General features: G+C 41.1%; 2 protein-coding genes and 1 pseudogene across 2 annotated transcripts; all 3 read left to right on the top strand.

The window, feature by feature from the left end:
* The first annotated feature begins 487 nt into the window (after positions 1-487).
* On the top strand, positions 488-1,417 carry LOC118854499 (putative olfactory receptor 5AK3). The gene has a single exon (XM_036764865.1). The coding sequence runs from the start codon at positions 488-490 to the stop codon at positions 1,415-1,417; it is 930 nt and encodes a 309-aa protein (XP_036620760.1).
* A 7,640-nt stretch (positions 1,418-9,057) lies between these two features.
* LOC118855337 (putative olfactory receptor 5AK3) lies at positions 9,058-9,990 on the top strand. Its single transcript, XM_036765411.1, has one exon. It carries the CDS (start codon positions 9,058-9,060, stop codon positions 9,988-9,990), a length of 933 nt encoding a protein of 310 aa, XP_036621306.1.
* Positions 9,991-17,294: 7,304 nt separating this feature from the next.
* LOC118855283 lies at positions 17,295-18,225 on the top strand (annotated as a pseudogene).
* Positions 18,226-24,013: the final 5,788 nt, after the last annotated feature.

Genomic DNA, 24,013 nt, shown 5'->3' with positions numbered 1-24,013 from the left:
AGCAAGGGCTTTCCCCTTCAGAGCTGCACTAGGGAGACTAGATACTTATTCCTCTTCTGCCATTATTACTGAGAAAGAACATCTCTGGTCTCCTTGTGAAACTGTCTCTAAGAGCCAGGCGAAAAGTCACAAGGAAACCCATGATTCCTAAACTGCCTCATGTGAGGTAACCTTATAAAACATAACTGGCAGCATGAAGGAAAATGTCAGAGTATCCTCAGACAGACCCAGTGTGTTGGTTGGTTTTGCTGAACACTTTTCTTCTCTTTCGTTATCTGTCTTAGGGTCACAAGGGGATGGCTCCTTGGGTCGGTTAGTGAGGCCACATGAATTAGGAAATAAAGGTGATGTGAAAACAAAATATTTCAATTAAATAAGATTTTTTAAAATGCACTAACATTAAATTCTATTTCATTCCTATTTTGAGGTCACTAAAATATCTTCATCCTTCCCTCTGTATCCCTGATTTGCAGATAATATGAAAGCCATGACCCAAGGAAATGGCACCAGAGTGACTGAGTTCCTTCTACTGGGATTTGCAGTTCGCCAAGAAGTGCAGTGCATACTCTTCCTTGTCTTCCTGGTCATCTATATTACATCTCTAGTGGGCAATGCTGGTATAATTCTGCTCATCAAGTATGATGCTCGCCTTCACACTCCCATGTATTTTTTCCTGCAAAACTTGGCTTTTGTTGACCTCTGTTACACATCTGCTATCACTCCCAAGATGCTAGTAAACTTTCTGGTCACAGATAAATCTATCTCATTCTCAGGGTGTGTGACACAATTATACGTTTATGGTGTATTTGCCACAACTGAATGTTACCTTCTGGCTGCCATGGCTGTAGATCGTTACGTGGCTATCTGCAACCCACTCCGTTATCCAATAGTCATGTCCCAGAGGGCATGCATCCAATTGGTCACTGGATCCTATGTTATGGGTTCCCTGAATGCCACCATTCACACAGGATTTCTGCTTTCATTGTCCTTCTGCAATCCCAACACCATAAATCACTTCTTTTGTGAATTACCGCCAATCCTGGCCCTTTCCTGTTCTAATATTGATGTTAATATTACATTGATAATCATTTTTGTGGGCTTTAATCTGCTAAGCACATTGCTGGTCGTGTTCTTCTCCTACATTTACATCCTGGCTGCCATCTTAAGGATGCCCTCTGCTTCAGGGAGGAACAAAGCTTTCTCTACTTGTGCCTCCCACCTGACTGCTGTCATCATCTTCTATGGGACAGCCTCTTACATGTATTTACAACCTTCTTCCAGTGAGTCACAAGAGAATGATAAAGTGGCTTCTGTGTTTTATGGTATTGTCATACCCATGCTGAACCCCCTAATCTACAGTCTGAGAAACAAGGAGGTGAAAGACGCCGTGAAAGTTCTTGTAAAAAGTTGTTACTGAGTCAAGCCTTGCATTCCAGTATAGTAGTTCAGAGGAGTAGCCAACCAACGAGCAACTCATTTCTTTAGCTGCTACTTATTGGATCAGGTCATAGAGAAGCCCATCTCGTTGCTTCAATATGTTAACAAGATCTCAAATATGGGAGATATGACAAACTAGGGTTAAAATTTAGAAACATATATTGGGCCGCTCTTAATAACCTTTAAATGTTATCAACAAGAACTCAACATATTTAACGATTATCCTGATAAGATTTATAATGATGGTGATGATTGGCACTCGTGGTGATAGTTTACATTTATTATTAAATACTTATATATGGAAGTAGAAAAGAGCAGTCAGAACCTGTAATTTCATTGATCTGGGGAAGTCTGTTCATGAAAATACTTCCATTCTTTTCCAATTATGTAAGTTGGCAACCCGGAACTCAGTTGTGACTTACAGTGTTACAGAATTACTTGCTAGGTACTGAGAGGTCAAGTCTTGACCATGGTCACACAACTAGAATGTGGGAGATGTATGACTTGAACCCAGGATATTTGTGACTTTGGATCTAATATTATAACCTTATGAGGTACCTAATGCAATATTGTTTTCCTTATCTTACATGTAAGGAAATTGAGTCCCAGAGAGATATAGACTCACGGAGAATTAAGTCCAGCACACATCTTAGTGATTTTCTAGTCTAAACTTCTCATTTTGCAAAGAAGGAAATTTGGGTCTAAAAATGTCATATGACCTGCCCAAAGTCACACATCCAGTTAGTAGAAGCAGAGAGTCTGACAACCAAAATCCAAGGCAAACAAGAAACTACAAATATTCCCACGATGCCAAGCCACTGTCAGAATTTCCAGTTATTATAAATAGGTAGCCCTCCAAGTTAACATATATGTGAATGTGTATGTATGTATTTATGTAGATTCAGAGCCTCCAAGATAATATTCTAGAAGCAGAGACCTCACCATGTCACTCACCTCCTCCATGAACTCAGTGGCTCCCTATCACCACTACAATAAAATTAAAAACTTTCTGTTAGGCATTTAAAACCCTTCACAACCTGCTTCAAACTACCTTTCCAGACTTATTATACATTAGTTCCCATTACACACTTTATGGTTCAGCTAGACTTTCATTTTTTGCTGTTCATTACATGTAATCTTCTCTCTCTCCTTGCGTAAAGTGGTATCTTCTATCACTCAACCAGAAAGCTCACTTGTGGTGTATTTATTTAAATTTATATAACTACTTTAATTTCTGTTTTCTATGTTGGATACAATAAACGAATTTACTCATTATTAATTATTTACAATGTTAATATGGGTAACTAGCATAGGGTGTGAAGGGGCCAAGCTGAAAAGTGTAAGCTAAGGTCTACTTTCTCCCTCAAGAGCAGTCAGGAAAGCATCATATGTTCTCAACCTATGATCCCCTAGTACAGAGATTTGCCTAAAGTGCAGGGTTGACCATGTCTCCCCACTACTCAGTAAAGTCCAGTGGATTCCTATTACTTGAAGAATCAAATATAAACTAATTTGGGGGCATTTAAAGCTGGTCACAACCTGGACCATTCTGACCATTTTTTCTTAGTACTCCTCACCATGCACTCTGTGGTCCAACCATGCAGGCCTGCTTCTTCAGGCTCCATCCCATTTCCAATTCTTTGCATTGGCTACCTCCCAGTTTTGAATGTTCTTTCTCTCTCCTCAGCTGTGCCTCTTGGTTTCCCTGGCTTTCTTCAGGTCTTAGTTTAAGTCTCATCCTCTGCAGGTGGATTTTCCCAGTCTCCCCAGATGCTGATGTCTTCTTTCCTAGGTTACTTTCAATCTACTCTGTGTGGATTTTCTATGTACTTATAGATATCAGTATCATCTCCCCTTTGCTTTGAGATTTTTTTTCTTTTTCTATACATCTCTTTGTAATTAGCACAGAGTGGAAGATTCACTAAATTCACTAAATGATTACTGAATTATTGATTTATTCATTGGACATTTTGAACTAAATATCCAATGTGCCTCTCCAACACTTTTCCCTCTTTCTGTCAAGGATACCACCTTCCTTCCAAGCTCTAAGTTTCATGGCCACATTGTAATTCTCAACTCCTAATTCTCCATCATCTCATATCTTTAGCAATGAAATGCTTAATCGTGTATTTCCTATATCTATATCGTATTTCACATCTGTCTCTTCCTCACTGCTCACACAGGCAGCACCTTAATTGAAGCCTTGATCACCTCTCACTTTGAACACTGCCATGGCCTTACATTTTCTCTGCTTGCCTCAAGCTTCTCCTGACTCCAATTCATCATACTCAGCTGCCAAAGTGATTTTCCACAAGTACACATTTGACCATATTATTGCCCTACTCAACAAATCCCTGGAGCTTTTTATTGCCTCTATGATACAATGTAAACCACACGATTTGGCCTTAAAAGCCCTATTCTACCTGGCTCCTAGCTGCTTTTCTAGAATTACTAAGACATCATTCCCCTTCCCACAATCTGCAGTGACTTTCTCGCTGTTCCACACGTCACACACAGCATCTCATGTTCCACTTCTGTGCATAGACACTGGGCATCTCTCATGCCTGGAATGCTCTCTCTCCTTATCTACCTTCAGGAATCCCATACTTCCTTCAAGTGTGTGCTCAAGAATGACCTCCTCCAAAAAGTCTCTTCTGAGTCATCCTCCCAGCCCCCACCCCGGTTAGTGTCTTCCCAGAAATATCTCATATTTGCTACATATAATTTGAATGAATGCATATTTTATGTATAGAATTCAAACTCCTTGTGAGCAGGGTCCACTTCTTTTATTTGTTTGTATCCCAAGTGCCTAGAACAGTCCTTGGTCCATATAAAAGGCTTAAGAATTATTTTTGATCAGCTCATTGATAGAATACCCATTACCCAACTTAAATAACACAGCAGTAGTGCACACCATTCAAGACACTCCAAAGTGATGAATGGCCCATATGTCCCCCATTCTACAGAAAGAGACAAACAGGTGCATGGATAGATAAATTAGAGAGAGAGAGAGAGAGAGAGAGAGAGAGAGAGAGAGAGAGAGAGAGAGAGAGAGAGAGATGGATGGATAGATAGATACACAGATATATAGATGATAGATGGATGGACAGATAGATAGATGAATAGATAGATGATAGATAGATGATAGATGGATGCATATATAGATAGATGATAGACAGATACATGATAGATGGATGGATAGATAGATAGATGATACATAGATAGACAGGTAGACAGATAGATAGATAGATATGGGGGTGGATATGAGAGTGTGTATCATTCTTTTGAAATTAATAACATCGATAATAACATTAAGCATTTATGATGCAATTTAAGATTCACAAAGCATTTGACATGTTATATCATTTGTTCCTCACAGAACATCTGTAAGATGGGTTCTGTTATTATGCTCATTATACAGACAAGGAAACTGAGGCTGGGCTTAGGTGACTCGCCCACAACCAGCAAGTGTCTAACAGAGTATTTGAACTTGTCTATCCAGACTCCAAGTTCAGAGCTCTCTCCACTGTGTCTCATCAGACTTAGAGTCAAGTCAGTTGTATTTAAATCATGAGTTACTTGCAGAGTGGATGTCATGTAGAAGATGTTTATTGAATGTCTATTTGATGGAGTCATTGATTATTTGCTACTTAGATGAGCATAAACAAATCACCTGGGCCCTCCAAACCACAGGTAACCTGTCTGTAAAGTAACAAATAACAACAATAGCAGTACCTGCTCTCAGAGGTATGTAGTTACATGCTTTGCAAACTCTAAAATACCCAAGGAAGGGAGCTCATAATCACTGCTGCCAAATTGTCAGGTGACTGGAAAACAACAGCACTCCTGGGAAGTCAGAAGGAGAGTAGCTGATGATCACTCCTTCTCAGGATCTTTCCTCATCCTCTAGGATCAGAAATGCCCAGGAGAGCAGGTCCCTATGCTGGGAGGTTGGTATATGTTTGTCCACATTGGGAACACTTGAATGATGTCACCTTGGGACTCCAGGGAGCATAGACCTGAGGGAAGGAGGAGAACTTGGAGTGGGATTACTTCCCCTGAAGCCAATCTCCCATTATCCCCAATTAACTGGGTGTTCTTCAGAAAGTATTTTAAAGAAGAAGCAGAGCCTGGAGGATCAGGGTCAGAGAGACAGAGGGGTTGGTGCTGAGGTGGGAGAGGAACCTCTCACTTGCCCCTCATCCCAGCAGAGCCACAATGAAAAGGAAGTGACTGGTGGGGTGAGTAGGTAGGACATCTGACCTTCCCCAGTTACTGATTGACCATCAGGAGAAGGGATCAGAGTTTAGAACTTCAGAGACCTTAGAGATCACTTGACTAATCCTCTTCATTTCTGGGGAGGAAGGATCTAGAATTCCTATAATATTTCATGGTCTATAAAGCACTTCACACATATTACCTCATTTGATACTCAACAACCCTGGGGGGTAAGTGCCATCATTCTCCCCATTTCACAGATGAGGTAACCAAGGTCAAGAAGAGGTTAAATGACTTGCCCAGGTTCATACAGCTTATAAGGGTCTGAGGCAGGATTTCAGCTCAAAACTTCCTGACATTAAAACAATGCTCAAATCCACTATAGCACCTAGATGTTTATAGGAAACTGATAGACAAAGAGTTTATCAATCCAATTCACATTACACAGTGTGTATTGAGCCACATGGGAAGCCTATCCTTCATTGCCTCTAAAGTTCCTTCCTGATCTTAATTGGCTTTCCTGTCCACTACTAGATGCAAAGACTGGTGCTCAGGGCTTGAGATACAAAAACAGAGAGCACAATGTCCTCCAGCTCAAGATAGATGTCTTCTACTTTAATGGGGAGGGGACAGGATGTGCCATTTACAGAGAATAATATATAAAAGTAGTGAATGATGGGAGGCAAAGAAGACATAGAGAGAGAAGAAGGGAGGAAAGGGGACAGAGACAGTCAGGGAAACAAAACAATAGAGAGAAAACCATAGTAAAAATTGAGGAGGAAAATGCTTCCTGCTGGGGATTTCAGAGAAGGCTGGCTTCCTAGAGGATGCAGGGTACCTGATGAAGGCCTTGAAGAAACAATAAGAATTCTGAAAGATCAGATGAGAAAGTAGGGCACTCAAGAAAGAAGAAGCTTGTTCATGTCCACAGTGGATAGAGAAGGCAGACTTACTTACAATAAGAATTCTGAAAGTTCGGATGAGGAAATAGGACACTCAAGAAAGAAGAAGCTTGTTCATGTCCACAGAGATTAGAGAAGGCAGGCTTACTTTGGAGGAAAGGTGGAAGTCCATTTTGGCTGAAATGTAGAGTGCATGAAGAAGAAGAATGAGAAATGAGTCTTAGGAGGAGATTGGAGTCAGGTCCTTAAATACTCAAAGAAAGAGTTTCCATGTTGTATGTACTATCAGCAGGAATGGGGAGCTATTGGGCATTCTGGAGAAGGACAGGGACACTATGTGCTTGAGGCAAGATATTTTGGAAAGAGAGAAAATTCTCTGGAGGCAACTTAACAGCCCAGACCCAGGCTGATGAGGGTCAGAATTCTTAGGGTGGCTATGTGACTAAAAAGAACAGGACACAGGCAAGTGCTGTTTTATAGACAAAATCAATAGGACCTGGAAACCTATTGGATGTGACTGATGAGGGAATGGGAAGAGTTGAATGACTCAGACTTGAGCCTGGGCAATGGAGGGCATTGAGATGCCACCAAAAGGTAAGTTGGGAGGAGGGATAGGCTTGGTGGGGATAGCACTATGATGTATTCAAACCTTACCTCTGATAAGTCACTAACTAACCTCTCTGGTCTTTCACCTGGAGAAAAACAGAGGAGTTGAGGTAGGGGACGGCAACAAAGCAAACACTAGCTGTAATAGGTTGACATGCTCACCATGGGTGTAGTGGCCAAGAGAGGGGTGACACAATGGTAACACAATAGGGATGAGGCAATAGTGGGGCATCAGTTAAGACACAAGAACACAGTGATTTCTATGGGCAAACGCTGAGAAATGTGGCTTAGATACATGTGTATGTACCTGACTTACGGAGTGGGGCCAGAGAGCTATGTGCCTGCGGCTAGGAGGAAAAGGGAAATGGGGAAGGTGAGGGCACAGATGAGTCATGGATATAAAGAGTAAAGAGATGATTGTGGCACATGCCTGAAATTCCTATTACAGAGGGAGGCTGAGGTTCATGGATCCCTTGATCTCAGGCGTTGTGAGCCACAGTGATGCTAGACTCAATTGGGTGACCCCAGTAAGGCTAGCACCACTAGAAGGAGCAATGGGCCACAAAGCTACAGCAGGAAATATGGACTAGCCCAAGTCAGAAATGGAATTACCAGGGACATTAGGAGATAAATGGCTGCTCTTCCTCCAGCCTGGGAAAGATAAGGAGATTCAGTCTGCAAAAGAAAAGGAAAAAAAAAACAACGGGCCCTGAAATGGACTTAAGGATGCCTAGTCTCTAGTCTAGTTCTGCCAGTGTCTCAGAGTTGGGGGATAGTTTAGCGTTACCTTACAAAAATCACAGAAGCTCACTGTGGCCTATTATCTCATCTGTTAAAACAAAGAGACTTGGCCAGATCATCTCTCATACACCTTTCAGTTCTGACATTTTAAAGTTCCTCCCAGGTCTCACACCATTCTAGGTTCGAGGTTCCAGGATCCCTTCACTCAGAGCTAGCATTTCCTGTCCTGAGCACCCTTCTGGCTCTGACCCCCAGGGCTCATTTTCCAGCTCTAACAACCAATGGTTACCTGGATCTAAATATCCCTCCAGACTCATCAGTTCCTACTGCAGACAAAAAAAAATGTTGCCAAAACACTTCTGGGATGATGTATGCCACCAGTACCAATGGCTTGTTTTAGAATTCTATAAAATGTTTTCAAATATGAGTCTAGAAGGCAGCTAGGTGTTGTAGTGAATAGAGTGCTGAACCTGGAATCAGGCAGTCTTGATTTCAAAACTTGTCTCATCTATGTGTGGTGAAACCTTAGGCAAATTACTTAATTTCTGCCTGCCTAATTTCCGCTTCTGTAAAATGATGATAGTGGTAACACCAAGATCCCAAGACAATTGTGAGGACTAAATTTTAAAATAAATTAATGTAAAGTACCTTGGGAACTTTTGGGTACTAGATAAATGTTATCTAGTAGTATTATGATTTACACAGCCCAACAAGGGCTTTCCTCTTCAGAGCAGCACTGGAGAAACTAGATAGTTGGTCTTCCTGTAACACTATTGCTGAGAACAGATGTCTGGTATCCTTATGAAACCTGTCTCTACCCATGATTCCTAAATCGACCCAGGTGCAGTAACCTTAGAAAACATAACTGACAGCATGAGGGAAAATGACAGAGCATCCTCAGACAGACTGGTTATGTTGCTTGGTTTGGTTGAACTCTTCTCGTCATATATCAGTCTTAGGGTTATAAGGAATGGCTCCTTGGGTTTGGTAGTGGGGAGGGATAAATTGAGACATAAAGGTGATGTGAAAACAAAATATTCCATTAAAACAAGACCCAACATTAAATTAAATTCTACTTAATTCCTAATTTGAGGTCACTAAAATCTCTTGGTCCTTCTCTCTGGATCCTTCTTTTGCAGATGATAAGAAAGCCATGATCCAAAGAAATGGCACCAGAGTGACTGAGTTCATTCTACTGGGATTTGCAGTTCGCCAAGAAATGCAATACATCCTCTTCCTTGTCTTACTGGTCATCTACATTACATCTCTAGTAGCTAATTTTGGTATGATTCTCCTCATCAAATGTGACACACGCCTTCACACTCCCATGTATTTTTTCCTGCAAAACTTGGCTTTTGTTGACCTCTGTTACACATCTGCTATCACTCCCAAGATGTTAGTAAACTTCCTGGTGTCAGATAAATCTATCTCATTCTCAGGGTGTGTGATACAATTCTATGTTTACGGCACATTTGTCACAATTGAATGTTACCTTCTGGCTGCCATGGCTGTAGATCGTTATGTGGCCATTTGCAACCCACTCCGTTATCCAATAATCATGTCCCAGAGGGCATGCATCCAATTGGTCACTGGATCCTATGTTATGGGTTCCCTGAATGCCACCATACACACAGGATTTCTCTTTTCGTTGTCCTTCTGCAATTCCAACACCATCAATCACTTCTTTTGTGATGGACCCCCAATCCTGGCCCTTTCCTGTTCTAATATTGATGTCAATGTTACATTGATATTCATTTTGGGGGGCTTTAATATGCTAAGCACATTGGTGGTGGTGTTCTTCTCCTACATTTACATCCTGGCTGCCATCTTGAGGATGTCTTCTGCTGCTGCAGGGAGGCACAAAGCTTTCTCTACTTGTACCTCCCACCTGATTGCTATCACCATTTTCTATGGGACACTTTCTTACATGTATTTGCAGCCTTCTTCCAGTGAGGCACAAGAGAATGATAAAGTGGCCTCTGTGTTTTATGGTATCATCATACCCATGCTGAACCCCCTAATCTACAGTCTGAGAAACAAGGAGGTGAAAGATGCTGCAAAAGTTCTTTTAAAAAGTTGTTCATGAGTCAGGCCTTGCATTCCACTGGACTAGTTCAGAGGAGCATCCAAGCAAGGAGCATCTCATTTCTTTTATTTAACAGTTAGTTATTGGATAAATTCATGGAGAAGCCCATTTCATTTCTTTCATATGTTAACAATGTCTCAAATATGGGGGATATGACAAACTACGGTTAAAATTTAAAAACAAATATCAGGCTGCTGAAGTCATCTTCTTAATAGCCTTTTAAAAGTTATCAACAAGAACTCAACATCTTTAACATGATTATACTGATGTGATTAATAATGGTGGTGAATGTCACTGGTGATGGTAGTTTACATTTATTATTAAATACTTTCATATGGAAGTAGGGAAGAGTAGTCAGAACCTGTAATTTCATTGATTTTGGGAAGTCTGTGCATGAAAATTCTTCCATTGATTTCCAGTTATGTTGGTTGGCAACCCAAAACTCAGCTGTGATGTACAGTGTTATAGAATTACTGGCTAGGTACTGAGAAATCAAGTCTTCCCAAAGCTCACCCAACTAGTATGTGGGAGACATATGACTTGAACCCAGGTTTTTTTTGACTCCAAGGCCATATGTCACTTGGGATCTGTCTAGATCTTCATTATGACCCTATGAGATATGTAATTCAATATTGTTGTCCCTATCTTACACGTAAGGAAATTGAGCCCCAGAGAACTGTTGACTCATAGAAAATTAAGTCTGGCAGAGATTTTAGTGATTTTCTAGTCCAAGCTTCTCATTTTACAAAGAAGGAAATTTGGGTTTAAAGATGTCATATGACCTACCCAAAGTCACACATCCAGTTAGACAGACAACCAAAACCCAAGGCAAACAAGAAACTACAAAAATTCCCATGATGCCAAGTCACTGTCAGAATTTCCAGTTATTATAAATAAGGAACCATCCAATTTAACATGTATGTGAATGTTGTGCATGTATTTAAGTATATTCAGAGCCTCCAAGGTAAGATCCTAGAAGCAGAGGCCAGAACATGTCACTTACCTCCTCCATGAACTCAGTGGCTCCTTATCACCTCTACAATAAAATTAAAAACTTTCTGTTAAGCATTTAAAAACCTTCACAACATGCTTCAAACTACCTTTCCAGGCTTATTATACATTAGTTCCCATTACACACTTTATGGTTCAGGCAGGCTTTCCTTTTTGCAGTTCATCGCATATGATTTTCTATATCTCCTTGGATGAACTAGTATCTCTATCACTCAACTGGAAAGGCCATTTATTCTTGTATATATTTGAATTCACATAACCACTTTAATTTCTGTTTTCTATGTTGTATATAAAAAATGGATTTACTCATTATTCGTTATTTACAATGTTCATATAGGTAACCAGCATAGGGTGTGAAGGGGCCAAGTTGAAAAGTGTAAGCGAAGGTTCACTTTCTCCCTCAAGAACAGTCAGGAAAGCATCTTGTGTTCTCAACTTACAGTCACCTAGTCCAGAGATTTGCCTAAAGTGCAGGGTTGCCCATGTCTCCCCACTACTCCATAAAGTCCAGTGGATTTCTATTACTTGAAGAATCAAATATAAACTAATTTGGGGGCATTTAAAGCTCGTCACAACCTGGATCATTCTGACCTTTCTTTCATATTACTCCTCACCATGCACTCTATGGTCCAGCCATACAGGCCTATTTCTTTTGACTCCATCTCATTTCCAATTCTTTGCACTGGCTACCTCCCAGTTTGGAATGTTGTCTTTGTCCTCAGCTCTGCCTCTTGGTTTCCCTGACCTTAACTTAAGACTCATCCTCTTCAGGTTGGTATTCCCAGTCTCCCCAGGCGCTGATGTCTTCTTTTCTAAGGTTACTTTCAATCTACTTTCTGTGGATCTTCTATGTACTTATAGACACCAGTATCATCTCTCCTATACCTTGAGTTTGTTTCTTTTTCTATTCATCTCTTTGTAATTAGCACAGTGGAAGATTACTAAATGATTAGTGAATTATTGATTTATCCATTGGACATTTTGAACTAAATATCCAATGTGCCTCTCCAACACTTTTCCCTCTTTCTGTCAAGGATACCGCCTTCCTTCCAAGCTCTAAGTTTCATGGCCACATTGTAATTCTCAACTCCTAATTCTCCATCATCTCATATCTTTAGCAATGAAATGCTTAATCGTGTATTTCCTATATCTATAACGTATTTCACATCTGTCTCTTCCTCACTGCTCACACAGGCAGCACCTTAATTGAAGCCTTGATCACCTCTCACTTTGAACACTGCCATGGCCTTACATTTTCTCTGCTTGCCTCAAGCTTCTCCTGACTCTAATTCATCTTACTCAGGTGCCAAAGTGATTTTCCATAAGTACACGTTTGACCATATTATAGCCCTACTCAAGGAAACCCAGTAGCTTTTTATTGCCTCTATGATATAACAGTGTACATGATTTGGCCTTAAAAGCCCTATTCCCCCTGGCTCCTAGCTGCTTTTCTAGACTTACTAAGACATTATTCCCCTTCCCACAATCTGCAGTGACTTTCTCGCTGTTCCACATGTCACACACCCATGTCATGTTCCACTTCTGCGCATAGACACTGGGCATCTCTCATGCCTGGAATGCTCTCTCTCCTTATCTACCTTGAAGAATCCCATACTTCCCTCAAGTTTGTGCTCAAGAATGACCTCCTCCAAAAAGTCTCTTCTGAGTTATCCTCCCAGCCCCCACCCCGGCTAGTGTCCTCCCAGAAATATCTCATATTTCCCACATATAATTTGAATGAATGCATATCTTACATGTCTAATTCAAACTCCTTGTGAGCAGGGTCCACTTCCTTTATTTGTTTGTATCCCAAGTGCCGAGAACAGTGCTTGGTCCATACACAAAGCTTAATAATTTTTTTTGATCAGATAATTGATAGAATACCCATTGACCAACTTAAATAACGCAGGAGTAATTGCACACTATTCAAGACACTCCAATTGATGAGCGGCCCATATGTGCCCCATTCTACAGAGAGAGACAAATAGGCACATGGATAGATAGATTAGATAGACAGATAGATAGATAGATAGATAGATAGATAGATAGATAGATAGATATGGGGTAGATATGAGAGTGTGTATCACTCTTTTGAAAATAATAATACCAATAATAACATTAAGCATTTATGTTGTACTTTAAGATTCACAAAGCACTTGACATGATATATCATTGTTCCTCACAGAACATCCATGAGATGGGTTCTGTTATTATGCTCATTTTACAGACAAGGAAACTGAGGCTGCCATTAGGTGACTCGCCCATAGCCAGCAAGTGTCTGACAGAGTATTTGAGCAGGTCTATCCTGACTCCAAGTTCAGAGCTCTCTCCACTGTGTCTCATCAGACTTAGATCAAGTCAGGTGTATTTAAATCATGACTTCTGTGCAGAGTGGCTGTCATGTAGAAGAAGTTTATTGAATGCCTATTTGATGGAGGGATTGATTGTTTACTAGTTAGATGAGCATAAACAAATCACCTGGGCCCTCTGAACCACAGGTTACCTGTCTGTAAAGTAACAAATAACAACAATAGCAGGACCTGCTCTCAGAAGTATACAGTTACATGCTTTATAAGCTTAAAATACAAAAGAGGGTAGGTAGTAATCACTGCTGCCAAATTGGAAAACAACAGCACTCCTGGGAAGTCAGTAGGAGAGTAGCTGATGATCACTGCTTCTCAGGATCTTTCCTCATACTCTGGGCCCAGAAATGCCCAGGAGAGCAGGTCCCTATGCTGGTGGCTGGTATATGTGTGTCCACATTGGGAGCACTTGAATGATGTCACCTTAGGACCCTAGGGAGCCTAGACCTGATGGGAGGAGGAGAACTTGGAGTGGGATTACTTCCCCTGAAGCCAACCTCCCAATATCCCCAATGAACTGGGATTTGCTTCAGAAAGTGTCTTAGAGAAGAAACAGAGCCTGGAAGATCAGGGTCAGGGAGACAGAGGGGCTGGCGCTGAGGTGGGAAAAGGGAGTGAGTGATGGGGTTAGTAAGTACGGCATCTGACCTTCCCCGGTTAGTGACTGACCTTCAGGAGAAGGGAGAGATCACCTTCAGGGATCAGAGCTCTTAAGGTTTAAAACCTCCGTGACCTTAAAGCTCACTTAGCCCATCCCCTTCATTTCTGGGGAGGAAAGATCTAGGATTCCTGTAGCACTTCATGGTCTATAAAGGTCTTCACACGTATTACCTCACTCGACCCTCAACAATCCTGGGAGGTAGGTTCCACCATTCTCCCCATTTCACAGATGAGGGAACAAAGGCCAAGGGGAGGTTAAATGACTTGCCAAGGTTCACACAGCTAGGAAATGTCTGAGGCAGGATTTGAGCGCAAATCTTCCTGACATTAAACCAGGGCTCCAATCCCCTATACCACCTTGATGTCTAGAGGAAACTGATTCACAAGGACTTTATCAATCCAATTTAGGTTACTCAGTATGCATTGAGCCACATGGGAAGGCTGTCCTTCATTGCCCCTTAAGTTCCTTCCTGCTCTTAATTGACTCTCCTCTGCACTAGTATATTTAAGGCTTGGTGCTGAGGGCTCAAGATACAAGTACAGAAAGCTGCTCCTCAAGATAGTTATCTTTCCCTTTAATGAGGGGGGGACAGGATATGCCCTTTACAGAGAATGAAATGTAGAAGTAATGACTGATGGGAGGCAAAGAAGACATAGAGAAGGAGGAAAGGAGAAGAGGAGAGGGAGACAGTCAGAGAAACAGAGCAAAAGAGAGAAAATCATAGTAAAAATTGAGGAGGAAAATGCTTCCAGATGGGGATTTCAGAGAAGGCTGGCTTAGTAGAGGATGCAGGGTGTCTAATCAAGGCCTTAAAGAAACAATAAGGATTCTGAAAGATAAGACGAGGAAGTAGGCCACTCAAGGAAGAAGTTTGTTCATATCCACAGAGGATAGACAAGGCAGGTTTACTTTAAAGGAGAGTTGGAAGTCCAGTTTGGCTGAAATGTAGAGGGTATGAAGAAGAAGAATGAGAAATGAGTCTTAGAAGGTGATCAGAGTCAGGTCTTTAAATACTCAAAGAAAGAGTTTCCATCTTATGTATACTTTCAGTGGGAATGGGGAGCTATTGGATATTCTGGAGAAGGACAGAGACATTTCCTGAGGTGGGATATTTTGGAAACCTTGTGAAGGATTGATGAATAAAGAAGACAACAGAGAGAGAGAAAATCCTCTGGAGGCAACTTAAAAAATGAGACCCAGGCTGATAAGGGCCTGAACTCTCAGGGTGGTTATGTGATAAAAATTACCAGATGGAGTCAAGAGCTGTTTTATAGGTAGAATCGATAGGACCCAGCAAGTTATTGGATGTGACTGATGAGGGAATGGAAAGACTCGAATGACTCATATCTGAGCCTGGGCAAGGGAGGGCATTGAGATGCCACCAAAAGAACCAGGTAAGTTGGGAGGAGGGATAGGTATGGTGGGGGTAGAACCAAGATGGATTCAAAATCTACCTCTGATACATCAGTAACTAACCTCTCTGGTCTTTCACCTGGAAAAAAGGAGTTGATGTAGGGGATGGCAATGAAGCAAAGACTAGCTGTAGCAGGGTGACATTCTCACTGTGGTTGTAGTGGCCAAGAGAGGAGTGACCCAATGGTGAGACCATAAGGGCAATGCAATGGTGGGGCATCAGTTAAGACACAAGAACCCAGTGATTTCTATGGGCAAACACTGTAGAAATGACGCTTAGGTACATGTGTGTATACATGACTTATGGAGTGGGGGCAGAGAGCTATGTGCAGCCACTGGGAGGAAAAGGGAAATGGGGAAGGTGAGGATACAGTTGAGGCATGAGTATAAGGAAGAAGGAGATGATTGTGGCACATGCATAAAATCTCTGTTACAGAGGGAGGCTGAGGTTCATGGATCCCTTGATCTCAGGAGTTCTGAGGCCCAGTGGAGTGAGAGCCAATTGGGTGTCCCTAGTAAAGCTAGCACCCTAGAAGAAACCACCAGAAGTAGTGGGCTACCAGGTTACAGGAGGAGATATGGACTGGTCCCAGTCAGAAATGGAATTACCAGGCACATTGAGAGATGAATGGCTATTGTACCTCGAGCTTGGGAAAGATAAGATTCAGTCTGCAAAAGAAAAGAACAAAATAGGCACTGAAATAGATTTAATGATGCCTGGCCTCTAGTCTACCTCTGACAAAGGCTCAGAGTCAGGGGATGGTTTAGAGTGACCTTACACAAATCACAGAAGCTCCCTGCAGCCTGTTATCTCATCTGTTAACACAAAGGGACTGGGACAGGTGATCTCTCATACATATTTCAGTTCTGTTATTTTGAAGTTCCTTCGAGGTCTCACATCATTCTAGATTCCAGGGTCCAGGGTTCCTTCACTCAGAGCTAACATCCTGAGCACACCCATAGCTCTGAACACTGGGCTCATTTTCCAGCTCTAACACCTAATGATTCCCTGGATCTAAATATCTTTCAAGACTCATCTTTTCCTACTCTAGGCAAAAAAAAATGTTGCCAGAACATCTCCAGGATGACCAATGCTACCAGTACTAATGGTTTGTTTTAGAACTCTATGAGATTTTTTAAAATATAAAACTAGGAGGCAGCTAGGTGGTATAGTGAATAGATTGCTGACCCAGGAATCAGGCAGTTTTGAGTTCAAAACCTGTCTCATACATGTGCGGTGAGACCTTGGGCAAATTACTTAATTTCTACCTGCCTACTTTTTTCTTCTATAAAAGGGTGATGGTGGTAACACCAACATCCCAGGGCAATTGTAAGGACCTAAATAAATGTTATGTAGTAGTATTATGATGTACACAACCCAATGAGCATTTTCTCTTTCAGAGCAGCACTAGGGAGACTAGATAGCTATTCCTCCTGTGCCATTATTGCTGAGAACAAACATGCCCGGTCTCCCTGTAAAACCTGTGTCTAAGACCCAGGTTAAAAGTCACAAGGAAGCACGTGATTCCTAAACTCAATCAGGTGGGGTAACCTTAGGGAACATAACTCAGAGCATGAGGGAAAATGTCAGAGGATCCTCAGACAGACTGCTCATGTTGCTTTGTTTTGTTGAACTCTTTTCTCTTTCTTTACCAGTCTTAGGGTTATAAGGAATGGCTCCTTGGGTTCGATAGTGGAGAGGGATAAATTGAGAAATAAAGGTGATGTGAAAACAAAATATTTCAATAAAACAATACCCAACATTAAACTAAATTCTATTTCATTTCTAATTTGAGGTCAATAAAATCTCTTGGTTCTTCTCTCTGGATCCCTCATTTGTAAATGATATGAAAGCCATGATCCAAGGAAATGGCACCAGAGTGACTGAGTTCATTCTACTGGGATTTGCAGTTCGCCAAGAAGTGCAGTACATCCTCTTCCTTGTCTTTCTGGTCATCTACATTATATCTCTAGTGGGCAATGTTGGCATAATTCTGCTCATCAAGTGTGATGCTCGCCTTCACACTCCCATGTATTTTTTTCTCCAAAACTTGGCTTTTGTTGACCTCTGTTACACATCTGCTATCACTCCCAAGATGTTAGTAAACTTTCTGGTCTCAGATAAATCTATCTCATTCTCAGGGTGTGTGACACAATTATATGTTTATGGCATATTTGTCACAATTGAATGTTACCTTCTGGCTGCCATGGCTGTAGATCGTTATGTGGCCATCTGTAACCCACTCCGTTATCCTATAGTCATGTCCCAGAGGGCATGCATCAAGGTGGTCACTGGATCCTATGTTGTGAGTTCCCTGAATGCCAACATACAAACGGGATTTCTCTTTTCATTGTCCTTCTGCAATTCCAACATCATCAATCACTTCTTTTGTGATGGACCCCCAATCCCTGGCCCTTTCCTGTTCTAATACTGATGTCAGTGTTGCATTGATATTCATCATTGTGGGCTTTAATCTACTAAGCACATTGCTGATAGTGTTCTTCTCCTACATTTACATCCTGGCTGCCATCTTGAGGATGCCCTCTGCTGCAGGGAGGCACAAAGCCTTCTCTACTTGTACCTCCCACCTGACTGCTGTAACCATTTTCTACGGAACACTCTTTTACATGTATTTGCAGCCTTCTTCCAGTGAGTCACAAGAGAAGGATAAAGTGGCCTCTGTGTTTTATGGTATTGTTATACCCATGCTGAATCCCTTTATCTACAGTCTGAGAAACAAGGATGTGAAAGATGCCATGAAAGTTCTTATAAAAAGTTGTTCATGAGTCCGGCCTTGTAATAGTTCAGAGGAGCATCCAAGCAACAAGCATCTCATTTCTTTTCTTTAACAGCTAGCTATTGGATCAGTTCACAGAGCAGCCCATCTCATTGCTACAATACATCTAACAAGATCTCAAATATGGGGGAATATAAGAAACCAGGGTTAAATTTAAAAACAAATATAAGGCTGCTGATGTCATCTTCTTAATAGCCTTTTAAAAGTTATCAACAAGAACTCAACATGATTATACTGATATAATTAATAGTGATGGTAATGATTGGCCCTCATGGTAATAGTTTACATTTCTTATTAAATACTTTCATATGGAAGTAGGGAAGAGTAGTCAGAACCTACAATTTCACTGATCTGGGGAAGTCTGTGCATGAAAATTCTTCCATTGATTTCCACTAATGTAGGTAGGCGACCCAAAACCCAGCTGTGACTTACGGAGTTAGAGAATTATTTGCTAGATACTGAGAGGTCAAGTCTTGCCCATGGTCACACAACTAGTATGTAGGAGACGTATGACATGTGCCGAGGTTTTCTTTACTGAAAGGCCGTATGTCACTTTGGATCTAATAAAATCTTTATTATAACTTAAGAGGTAGGAAATACAATATTGTTTTCCCTGTCTTACAGGTAAGAAAATTGAGTCCCAGAGAGCTACAGACTTGTGGAAAATTAAGTCCCGCAGAGATCTTAGTATTTTTTAGTCCACCCTTCTCATTTTACAAAAAAGGAAATTTGGGTCTAAAGATGTCATATGACCTGCCCAAAGTCACACATTTAGTTAGTAGATGTAGAGAGTTTGACAACCAAAATCCAAAGCAAACAAGAAACTACAAAAATTCCCATGATGCCAAGCCACTGTCAGAATTTCCAGTTAGGTAGCCCTTCAATTTAACATATATGTGAATGTGTATGCATGTATTTATGTAGATTCAGAGCCTCCAAGGTAATATTCTAGAAGCAGAGGCCTCACCATGTCACTCACCTCCTCCATGAACTCAGTGGCTCCCTGTCACCTCAACGGTAAAATTAAAAACTTTCTATTAGGCGTTTAAAATCCTTCACAACCTGCTTAAACTACCTTTCCAGGCTTATTATACATTAGTTGCTTTACATGCTTTATGATTCAGTCAGACTTCCCTTTTTCACTGTTCATCACATATGCTTTTCTATATCTCCTTGGATAAAGGGATATCTTCTACCTCTCAACTGGAAAGCTCACTTAATCTTATATATATATTTGAATTTATATAACCACTTTAATTTCTGTTTCTATGTTGTATATAATAAATGGATTTACTCATTATTCATTATTTACAATGTTAATATGGGTAACCAGCATAGAGTGTGAAGGGACTAAACTGGAAACTGCAAGCTAAGAGCTACTTTCTCCCTCAAAAGCAGTCAGGAAACCATCTTGTGTTCTCAACCTATGGTTCCCTAGTCCAGAGATTTGCCTACAGTGCAGGGTTGACCATGTCTCCCCACTACTCAGTAAAGTCCAGTGGATTCAGTGGATTCCTATTACTTGAAGAATCAAAAATAAACGAATTTGGGTGCATATAAAGCTCGTCACAACCTGGACCATTCTGACTATTCTTTCACAGTACTCCTCACCATGCACTCTATGGTCCAGCCATGCAGGCCTGCTTTTTTGGGCTCCATCCCATTTCCAGTTCTTTGCATTGGCTACCTCCCAGTTTAGAATGCTCTTTCTCTCCCCTCATCTCTGCCTCTTGGTTTGCCTGGATTTCTACAGACCTTCGTTTAGTCTCATCCTCTTCAGGTGGATTTTCCCAGTCTCCCCAGATGCTGATGTTTTCGTTCCTAGGTTACTTTCAATCTATTCTGTGTAGATCTTCAATATACTTATAGATACCAGTATCATCTCCCCTTTGCCTTGAGTTTTTTTTTTCTTTTTCCATGTATCTCTTACTAATTAGCATATACTGGAAGCTTACTAAGTGATCAGTGAATTAATGATTTGTCGATTGGACATTTTGAACTAAATACCCAATATGCCTCTCCAACACTTTTCCCTCTTTCTGTCAAGGATACCACCTTCCTTCCAATCTCTAAATTTCACAGCCATATTCCAATTTTTAACTCCTAATCTTCCATCATCTCATATCTTTAGCAAAGAGGTACCGAATCAAATAGTTCCTACATCCATAACATATTTCACATGAGTCTGTTCCTCGGTACTGAAATAATAACGCAATAAACACAACATCAACAATAATCATGAATATGCCTATGTAGTTCTGTATCACAAAGTATGAGAGATTCTCCATAAAGAACGTAAAAGAAGTATAAAATTTATTCAGACAGCAGAAAATCATATCCCGTAACCAAATGTCAGCTCCCACAGCCAGTCAGCCCACTTTATCGTAACAGCAGGGAACTTAAAACACCATATCACAGCCTGGAAACTCCCAATCCCAAAACCTCTCTGACCCCCTGCTGGAGTCTTCCCCAAAAAAACTCATAGTACAGCTAAGTCAGCCTGTTCAGATCTAACAATCAAGAGGGCAGCCATTAGTAGGCACCAGCAGCCATAACATTTTTCACTCTCTCTTTCTCTGCATTTTCTGTGACATAACTTCCTTTTCCTGTCAGGAAGCTCTTCCCACCACATGTAACTTAGGCATCCTGTGATGTAAGCAGGTCACATGGCCTATTAATGGGTGGGAAAGAACTTCGAATTCTAATTGTTACTACAGGTAGTCAGATAGGCAGTACCTTAATTCAAGCCTTGATCACCTCTCACTTGGAACACTACCATGGCCTCACATTTCCTCTGCTTGCCTCAAGCTTCTCCTGACTCCAATTCATCATACTCAGCTGCCAAAGTGATTTTCCTTAAGTACACATTTGACCATATTATTATCCTACTCAACAAAATCCAGTAGCATTTTATTGCCTCTATGATATAATATAAACTACATGATTTGGCCTTAAAAGCCCTATTCCACCTGGTTCCTAGCTGCTTTTCTAGACTTACTAATACTAATTATTGCCCTTCCCATAATCTGCAGTGACTTTCTTGCTATTCCACACATCACACACAGCATCTCATGTTCCATTTCTGTGTACACACATTGGGCATCTCTCTCTGGAATGCTCTCTCTCCTTATCTACCTTGAAGAATCCCATACTTCCTTCAAGAATCTGCTCAACAATGACCTCCTCAAAAAAGTCTCTTCTGAGTCATCCTCCCTCCCCCACCCCTCTGATTAATGAAATCCTAGAAATATCTCATATTTCCTAAGTATAATTTCAACGAATACATAATTTTCATATAGAATTCAAACTCCTTGAGAACAGGGTCCACTTCCTTTATATGTTTGTATCACAAGTGCCTAGAGCAGGGCTTGGTCCATATAAAAGGCTTAATAATTTTTTTTTGATTGGCTAATTAATAGATTATCCATTGCCCAACTTAATATAGGACTAATTGCATAACATGCAAGATATTGCAGAGTTATGATTACCACATAATTCCACCATTGCACAGAGAGAGGGAGGGAGACAGACACAGAGAGAAAGAGGCAGATGATAGATACATAGATAGATAGATAGATAGATAGATAGATAGATAGATAGATAGATAGATAGATAGATGGATGGATACATAGATACATAGATAGATACATAGAGAGATAGAGAGATATGGGGGTGGATATGAGGCTATGTATCATCTTTTTGAAAATAATAATACTTATTAACATTAAGCATTTATGTAGCACTTGAATATTCACAAAGTACTTGGTAAGTTATATCATTATTCCTCACAGACCATCCATGAGATGGGTTCTGTTATTATGCTCATTTCACAGACAAGGAAACTGAGCCTGGGGTTAGGTGACTCGCCCACACCCAGCAAGTGTCTGCCAGAGTATTTGAACTTATCTATCCTGACTCCAAGTTCAGAGCTATCTCCACTAGGTCTCATCAGACTTTAGAGTCAAGTCAGTTGTATTTAAATCATGACTTCCTTGCAGAGTGGCTGTCACATAGAAGATGTTTATTGAATGCATATTTGATGGAGTCATTGATTATTTGCCAGTTAGATGAGCATAAACAAATCACCTGGGCCCTCTGAACCACAGGTTACCTGTCTGTAAAGTAACAAATACCAACAATACCAGTACCTGCTCTCAGAGGTATGCAGTTACATGCTTTGCAAACTTTAAAATACCCAAGGAAGGAAGTTCATAATCACTGCTGCCAAATTGTCAGGTGACTGGAAAACAAGAGCACTCCTGGGAAGTCAGAAGGAGAGTAGCTGATGATCACTCCTTCTCTGGATCTTTCCTCATCCTCTGGGCCCAGAAATGCCCAGGAGAGCAGGTCCCTAAGCTGGTATATGTGGGTCCACATTGGGAGGACTTCAATGATGTCACCTTAGGTCTCCAGGGAGCCTAGACCTGGTGGGGGGAGGAGGAGAACGTGGAGTGGGATTACTTCCGCTGAAGCCAATCTCCCATTATACCCGATGAACTGGGTGTGTTTTAGAGAAGATGCAGAGCCTGGATGATCAGTGTCAGAGAGACAAAGAGGCTGGTGCTGAGCATGGACAGGAACTTCTCACCACCTCAGCAGAGACACACTGAAAAGGGAATGAGTGATGGGGTGAAAGCAGGACATCTGAGCTTCCCCAGTTACTGACTGACCTTAAGGAGAAGGGAGAGATCACCCTCAGGGATCAGAGCTCTTAAGGTTTAGAATCTCAGTGACCTTAGAGATCACTTAACACATCCACTTCTTTTCTGGGGAGGAAAGATCTAGGATTCCTGTAGTACTTCATGGTCTATAAAGCGCTTCACACATATAACCTCATTTGATCCTTAATACCCTGGGAGGTAGGTGCCATCATTCTCCCCATTTCACAGATGAGGGAACTGAGGTCAAGAAGAGGTTAAATGTCTTGCCCAGGTTCACACAGCTAGTAAGTGTCTGACGCAGGATTTGAGCTCAAAACTTCCTGACATTAAATCAAATACTCAGTCCACTATACTACCTAAATGTCTACAGGAAACTGATACACAAGGAGTTTATCAGTTCAATTCCTATTACTCAGTATGTATTGAGCCATATGGGAAGACTGTCCTCCATTGCCTCTAAAGCTCCTTCCTGCTCTTAATTGACTCTCCTGTGCACCAGTAGATTCAAGGCCAGGTGATCAGGGCTTGAGATACAAAGACAGAGATCACATTGTCCTGCTGCTCAAGATAGTTGTCCTCTATTTTAATGGACAGGGGATGGGATGTGCCATTTACACAGAATAATATATAGAAGTTGTGAGTGATGAGAGGCAAAGAAGACATAGAGAGGGAAGGAGGGACAAAAATGGGGAGAGACAGTCAGAAAAAAAACAGAAAAATAGGGAGAAAACCATAGTAAAAAATGAGGAGGAAAATGCTTAAAGCTGGGGATTTCGGAGAAGGCTGGCTTAGTAGAGGATGCAGGGTACCTAATCAAGGCCTTGAAGAAACAATAAGAATTCTGAAAGATCAGATGAGGAAGTAGAGCACTCTAGAAAGAAGAAGCTAATTCACGTCCACAGAAGATAGAGAAGGCAGGCTTACTTTGGCAGAGAGTTGGAAATCCAGTTTGGCTAAAATGTAGTGTATGAAGAAGAAGAACGAGAAATGAGCCTTAGGAGGATAGTAGAGTCAGGTCCTTAAATACTCGAAGATAGAGTTACCATGTTATATATACTATCAGCAGGAATGGGAAGCTATTGGACATTCTGGAGAAGGACAGGGGCCTTGTGCACC

Source organism: Trichosurus vulpecula, chromosome 6 (genome assembly GCF_011100635.1).
Source record: "Trichosurus vulpecula isolate mTriVul1 chromosome 6, mTriVul1.pri, whole genome shotgun sequence".
NCBI classification, from domain to species: Eukaryota; Metazoa; Chordata; class Mammalia; order Diprotodontia; family Phalangeridae; genus Trichosurus; species Trichosurus vulpecula.
The sequence above is the reverse complement of the archived record's forward strand: the minus strand, read 5'-3'. Positions and strand labels throughout refer to the sequence as shown.

Coding starts and splice junctions, on each gene's coding strand:
- LOC118854499 (XM_036764865.1), top strand. CDS start 488: ATGACCCAAGGAAATGGCACCAGAGTGACTGAGTTCCTTCTACTGGGA.
- LOC118855337 (XM_036765411.1), top strand. CDS start 9,058: ATGATCCAAAGAAATGGCACCAGAGTGACTGAGTTCATTCTACTGGGA.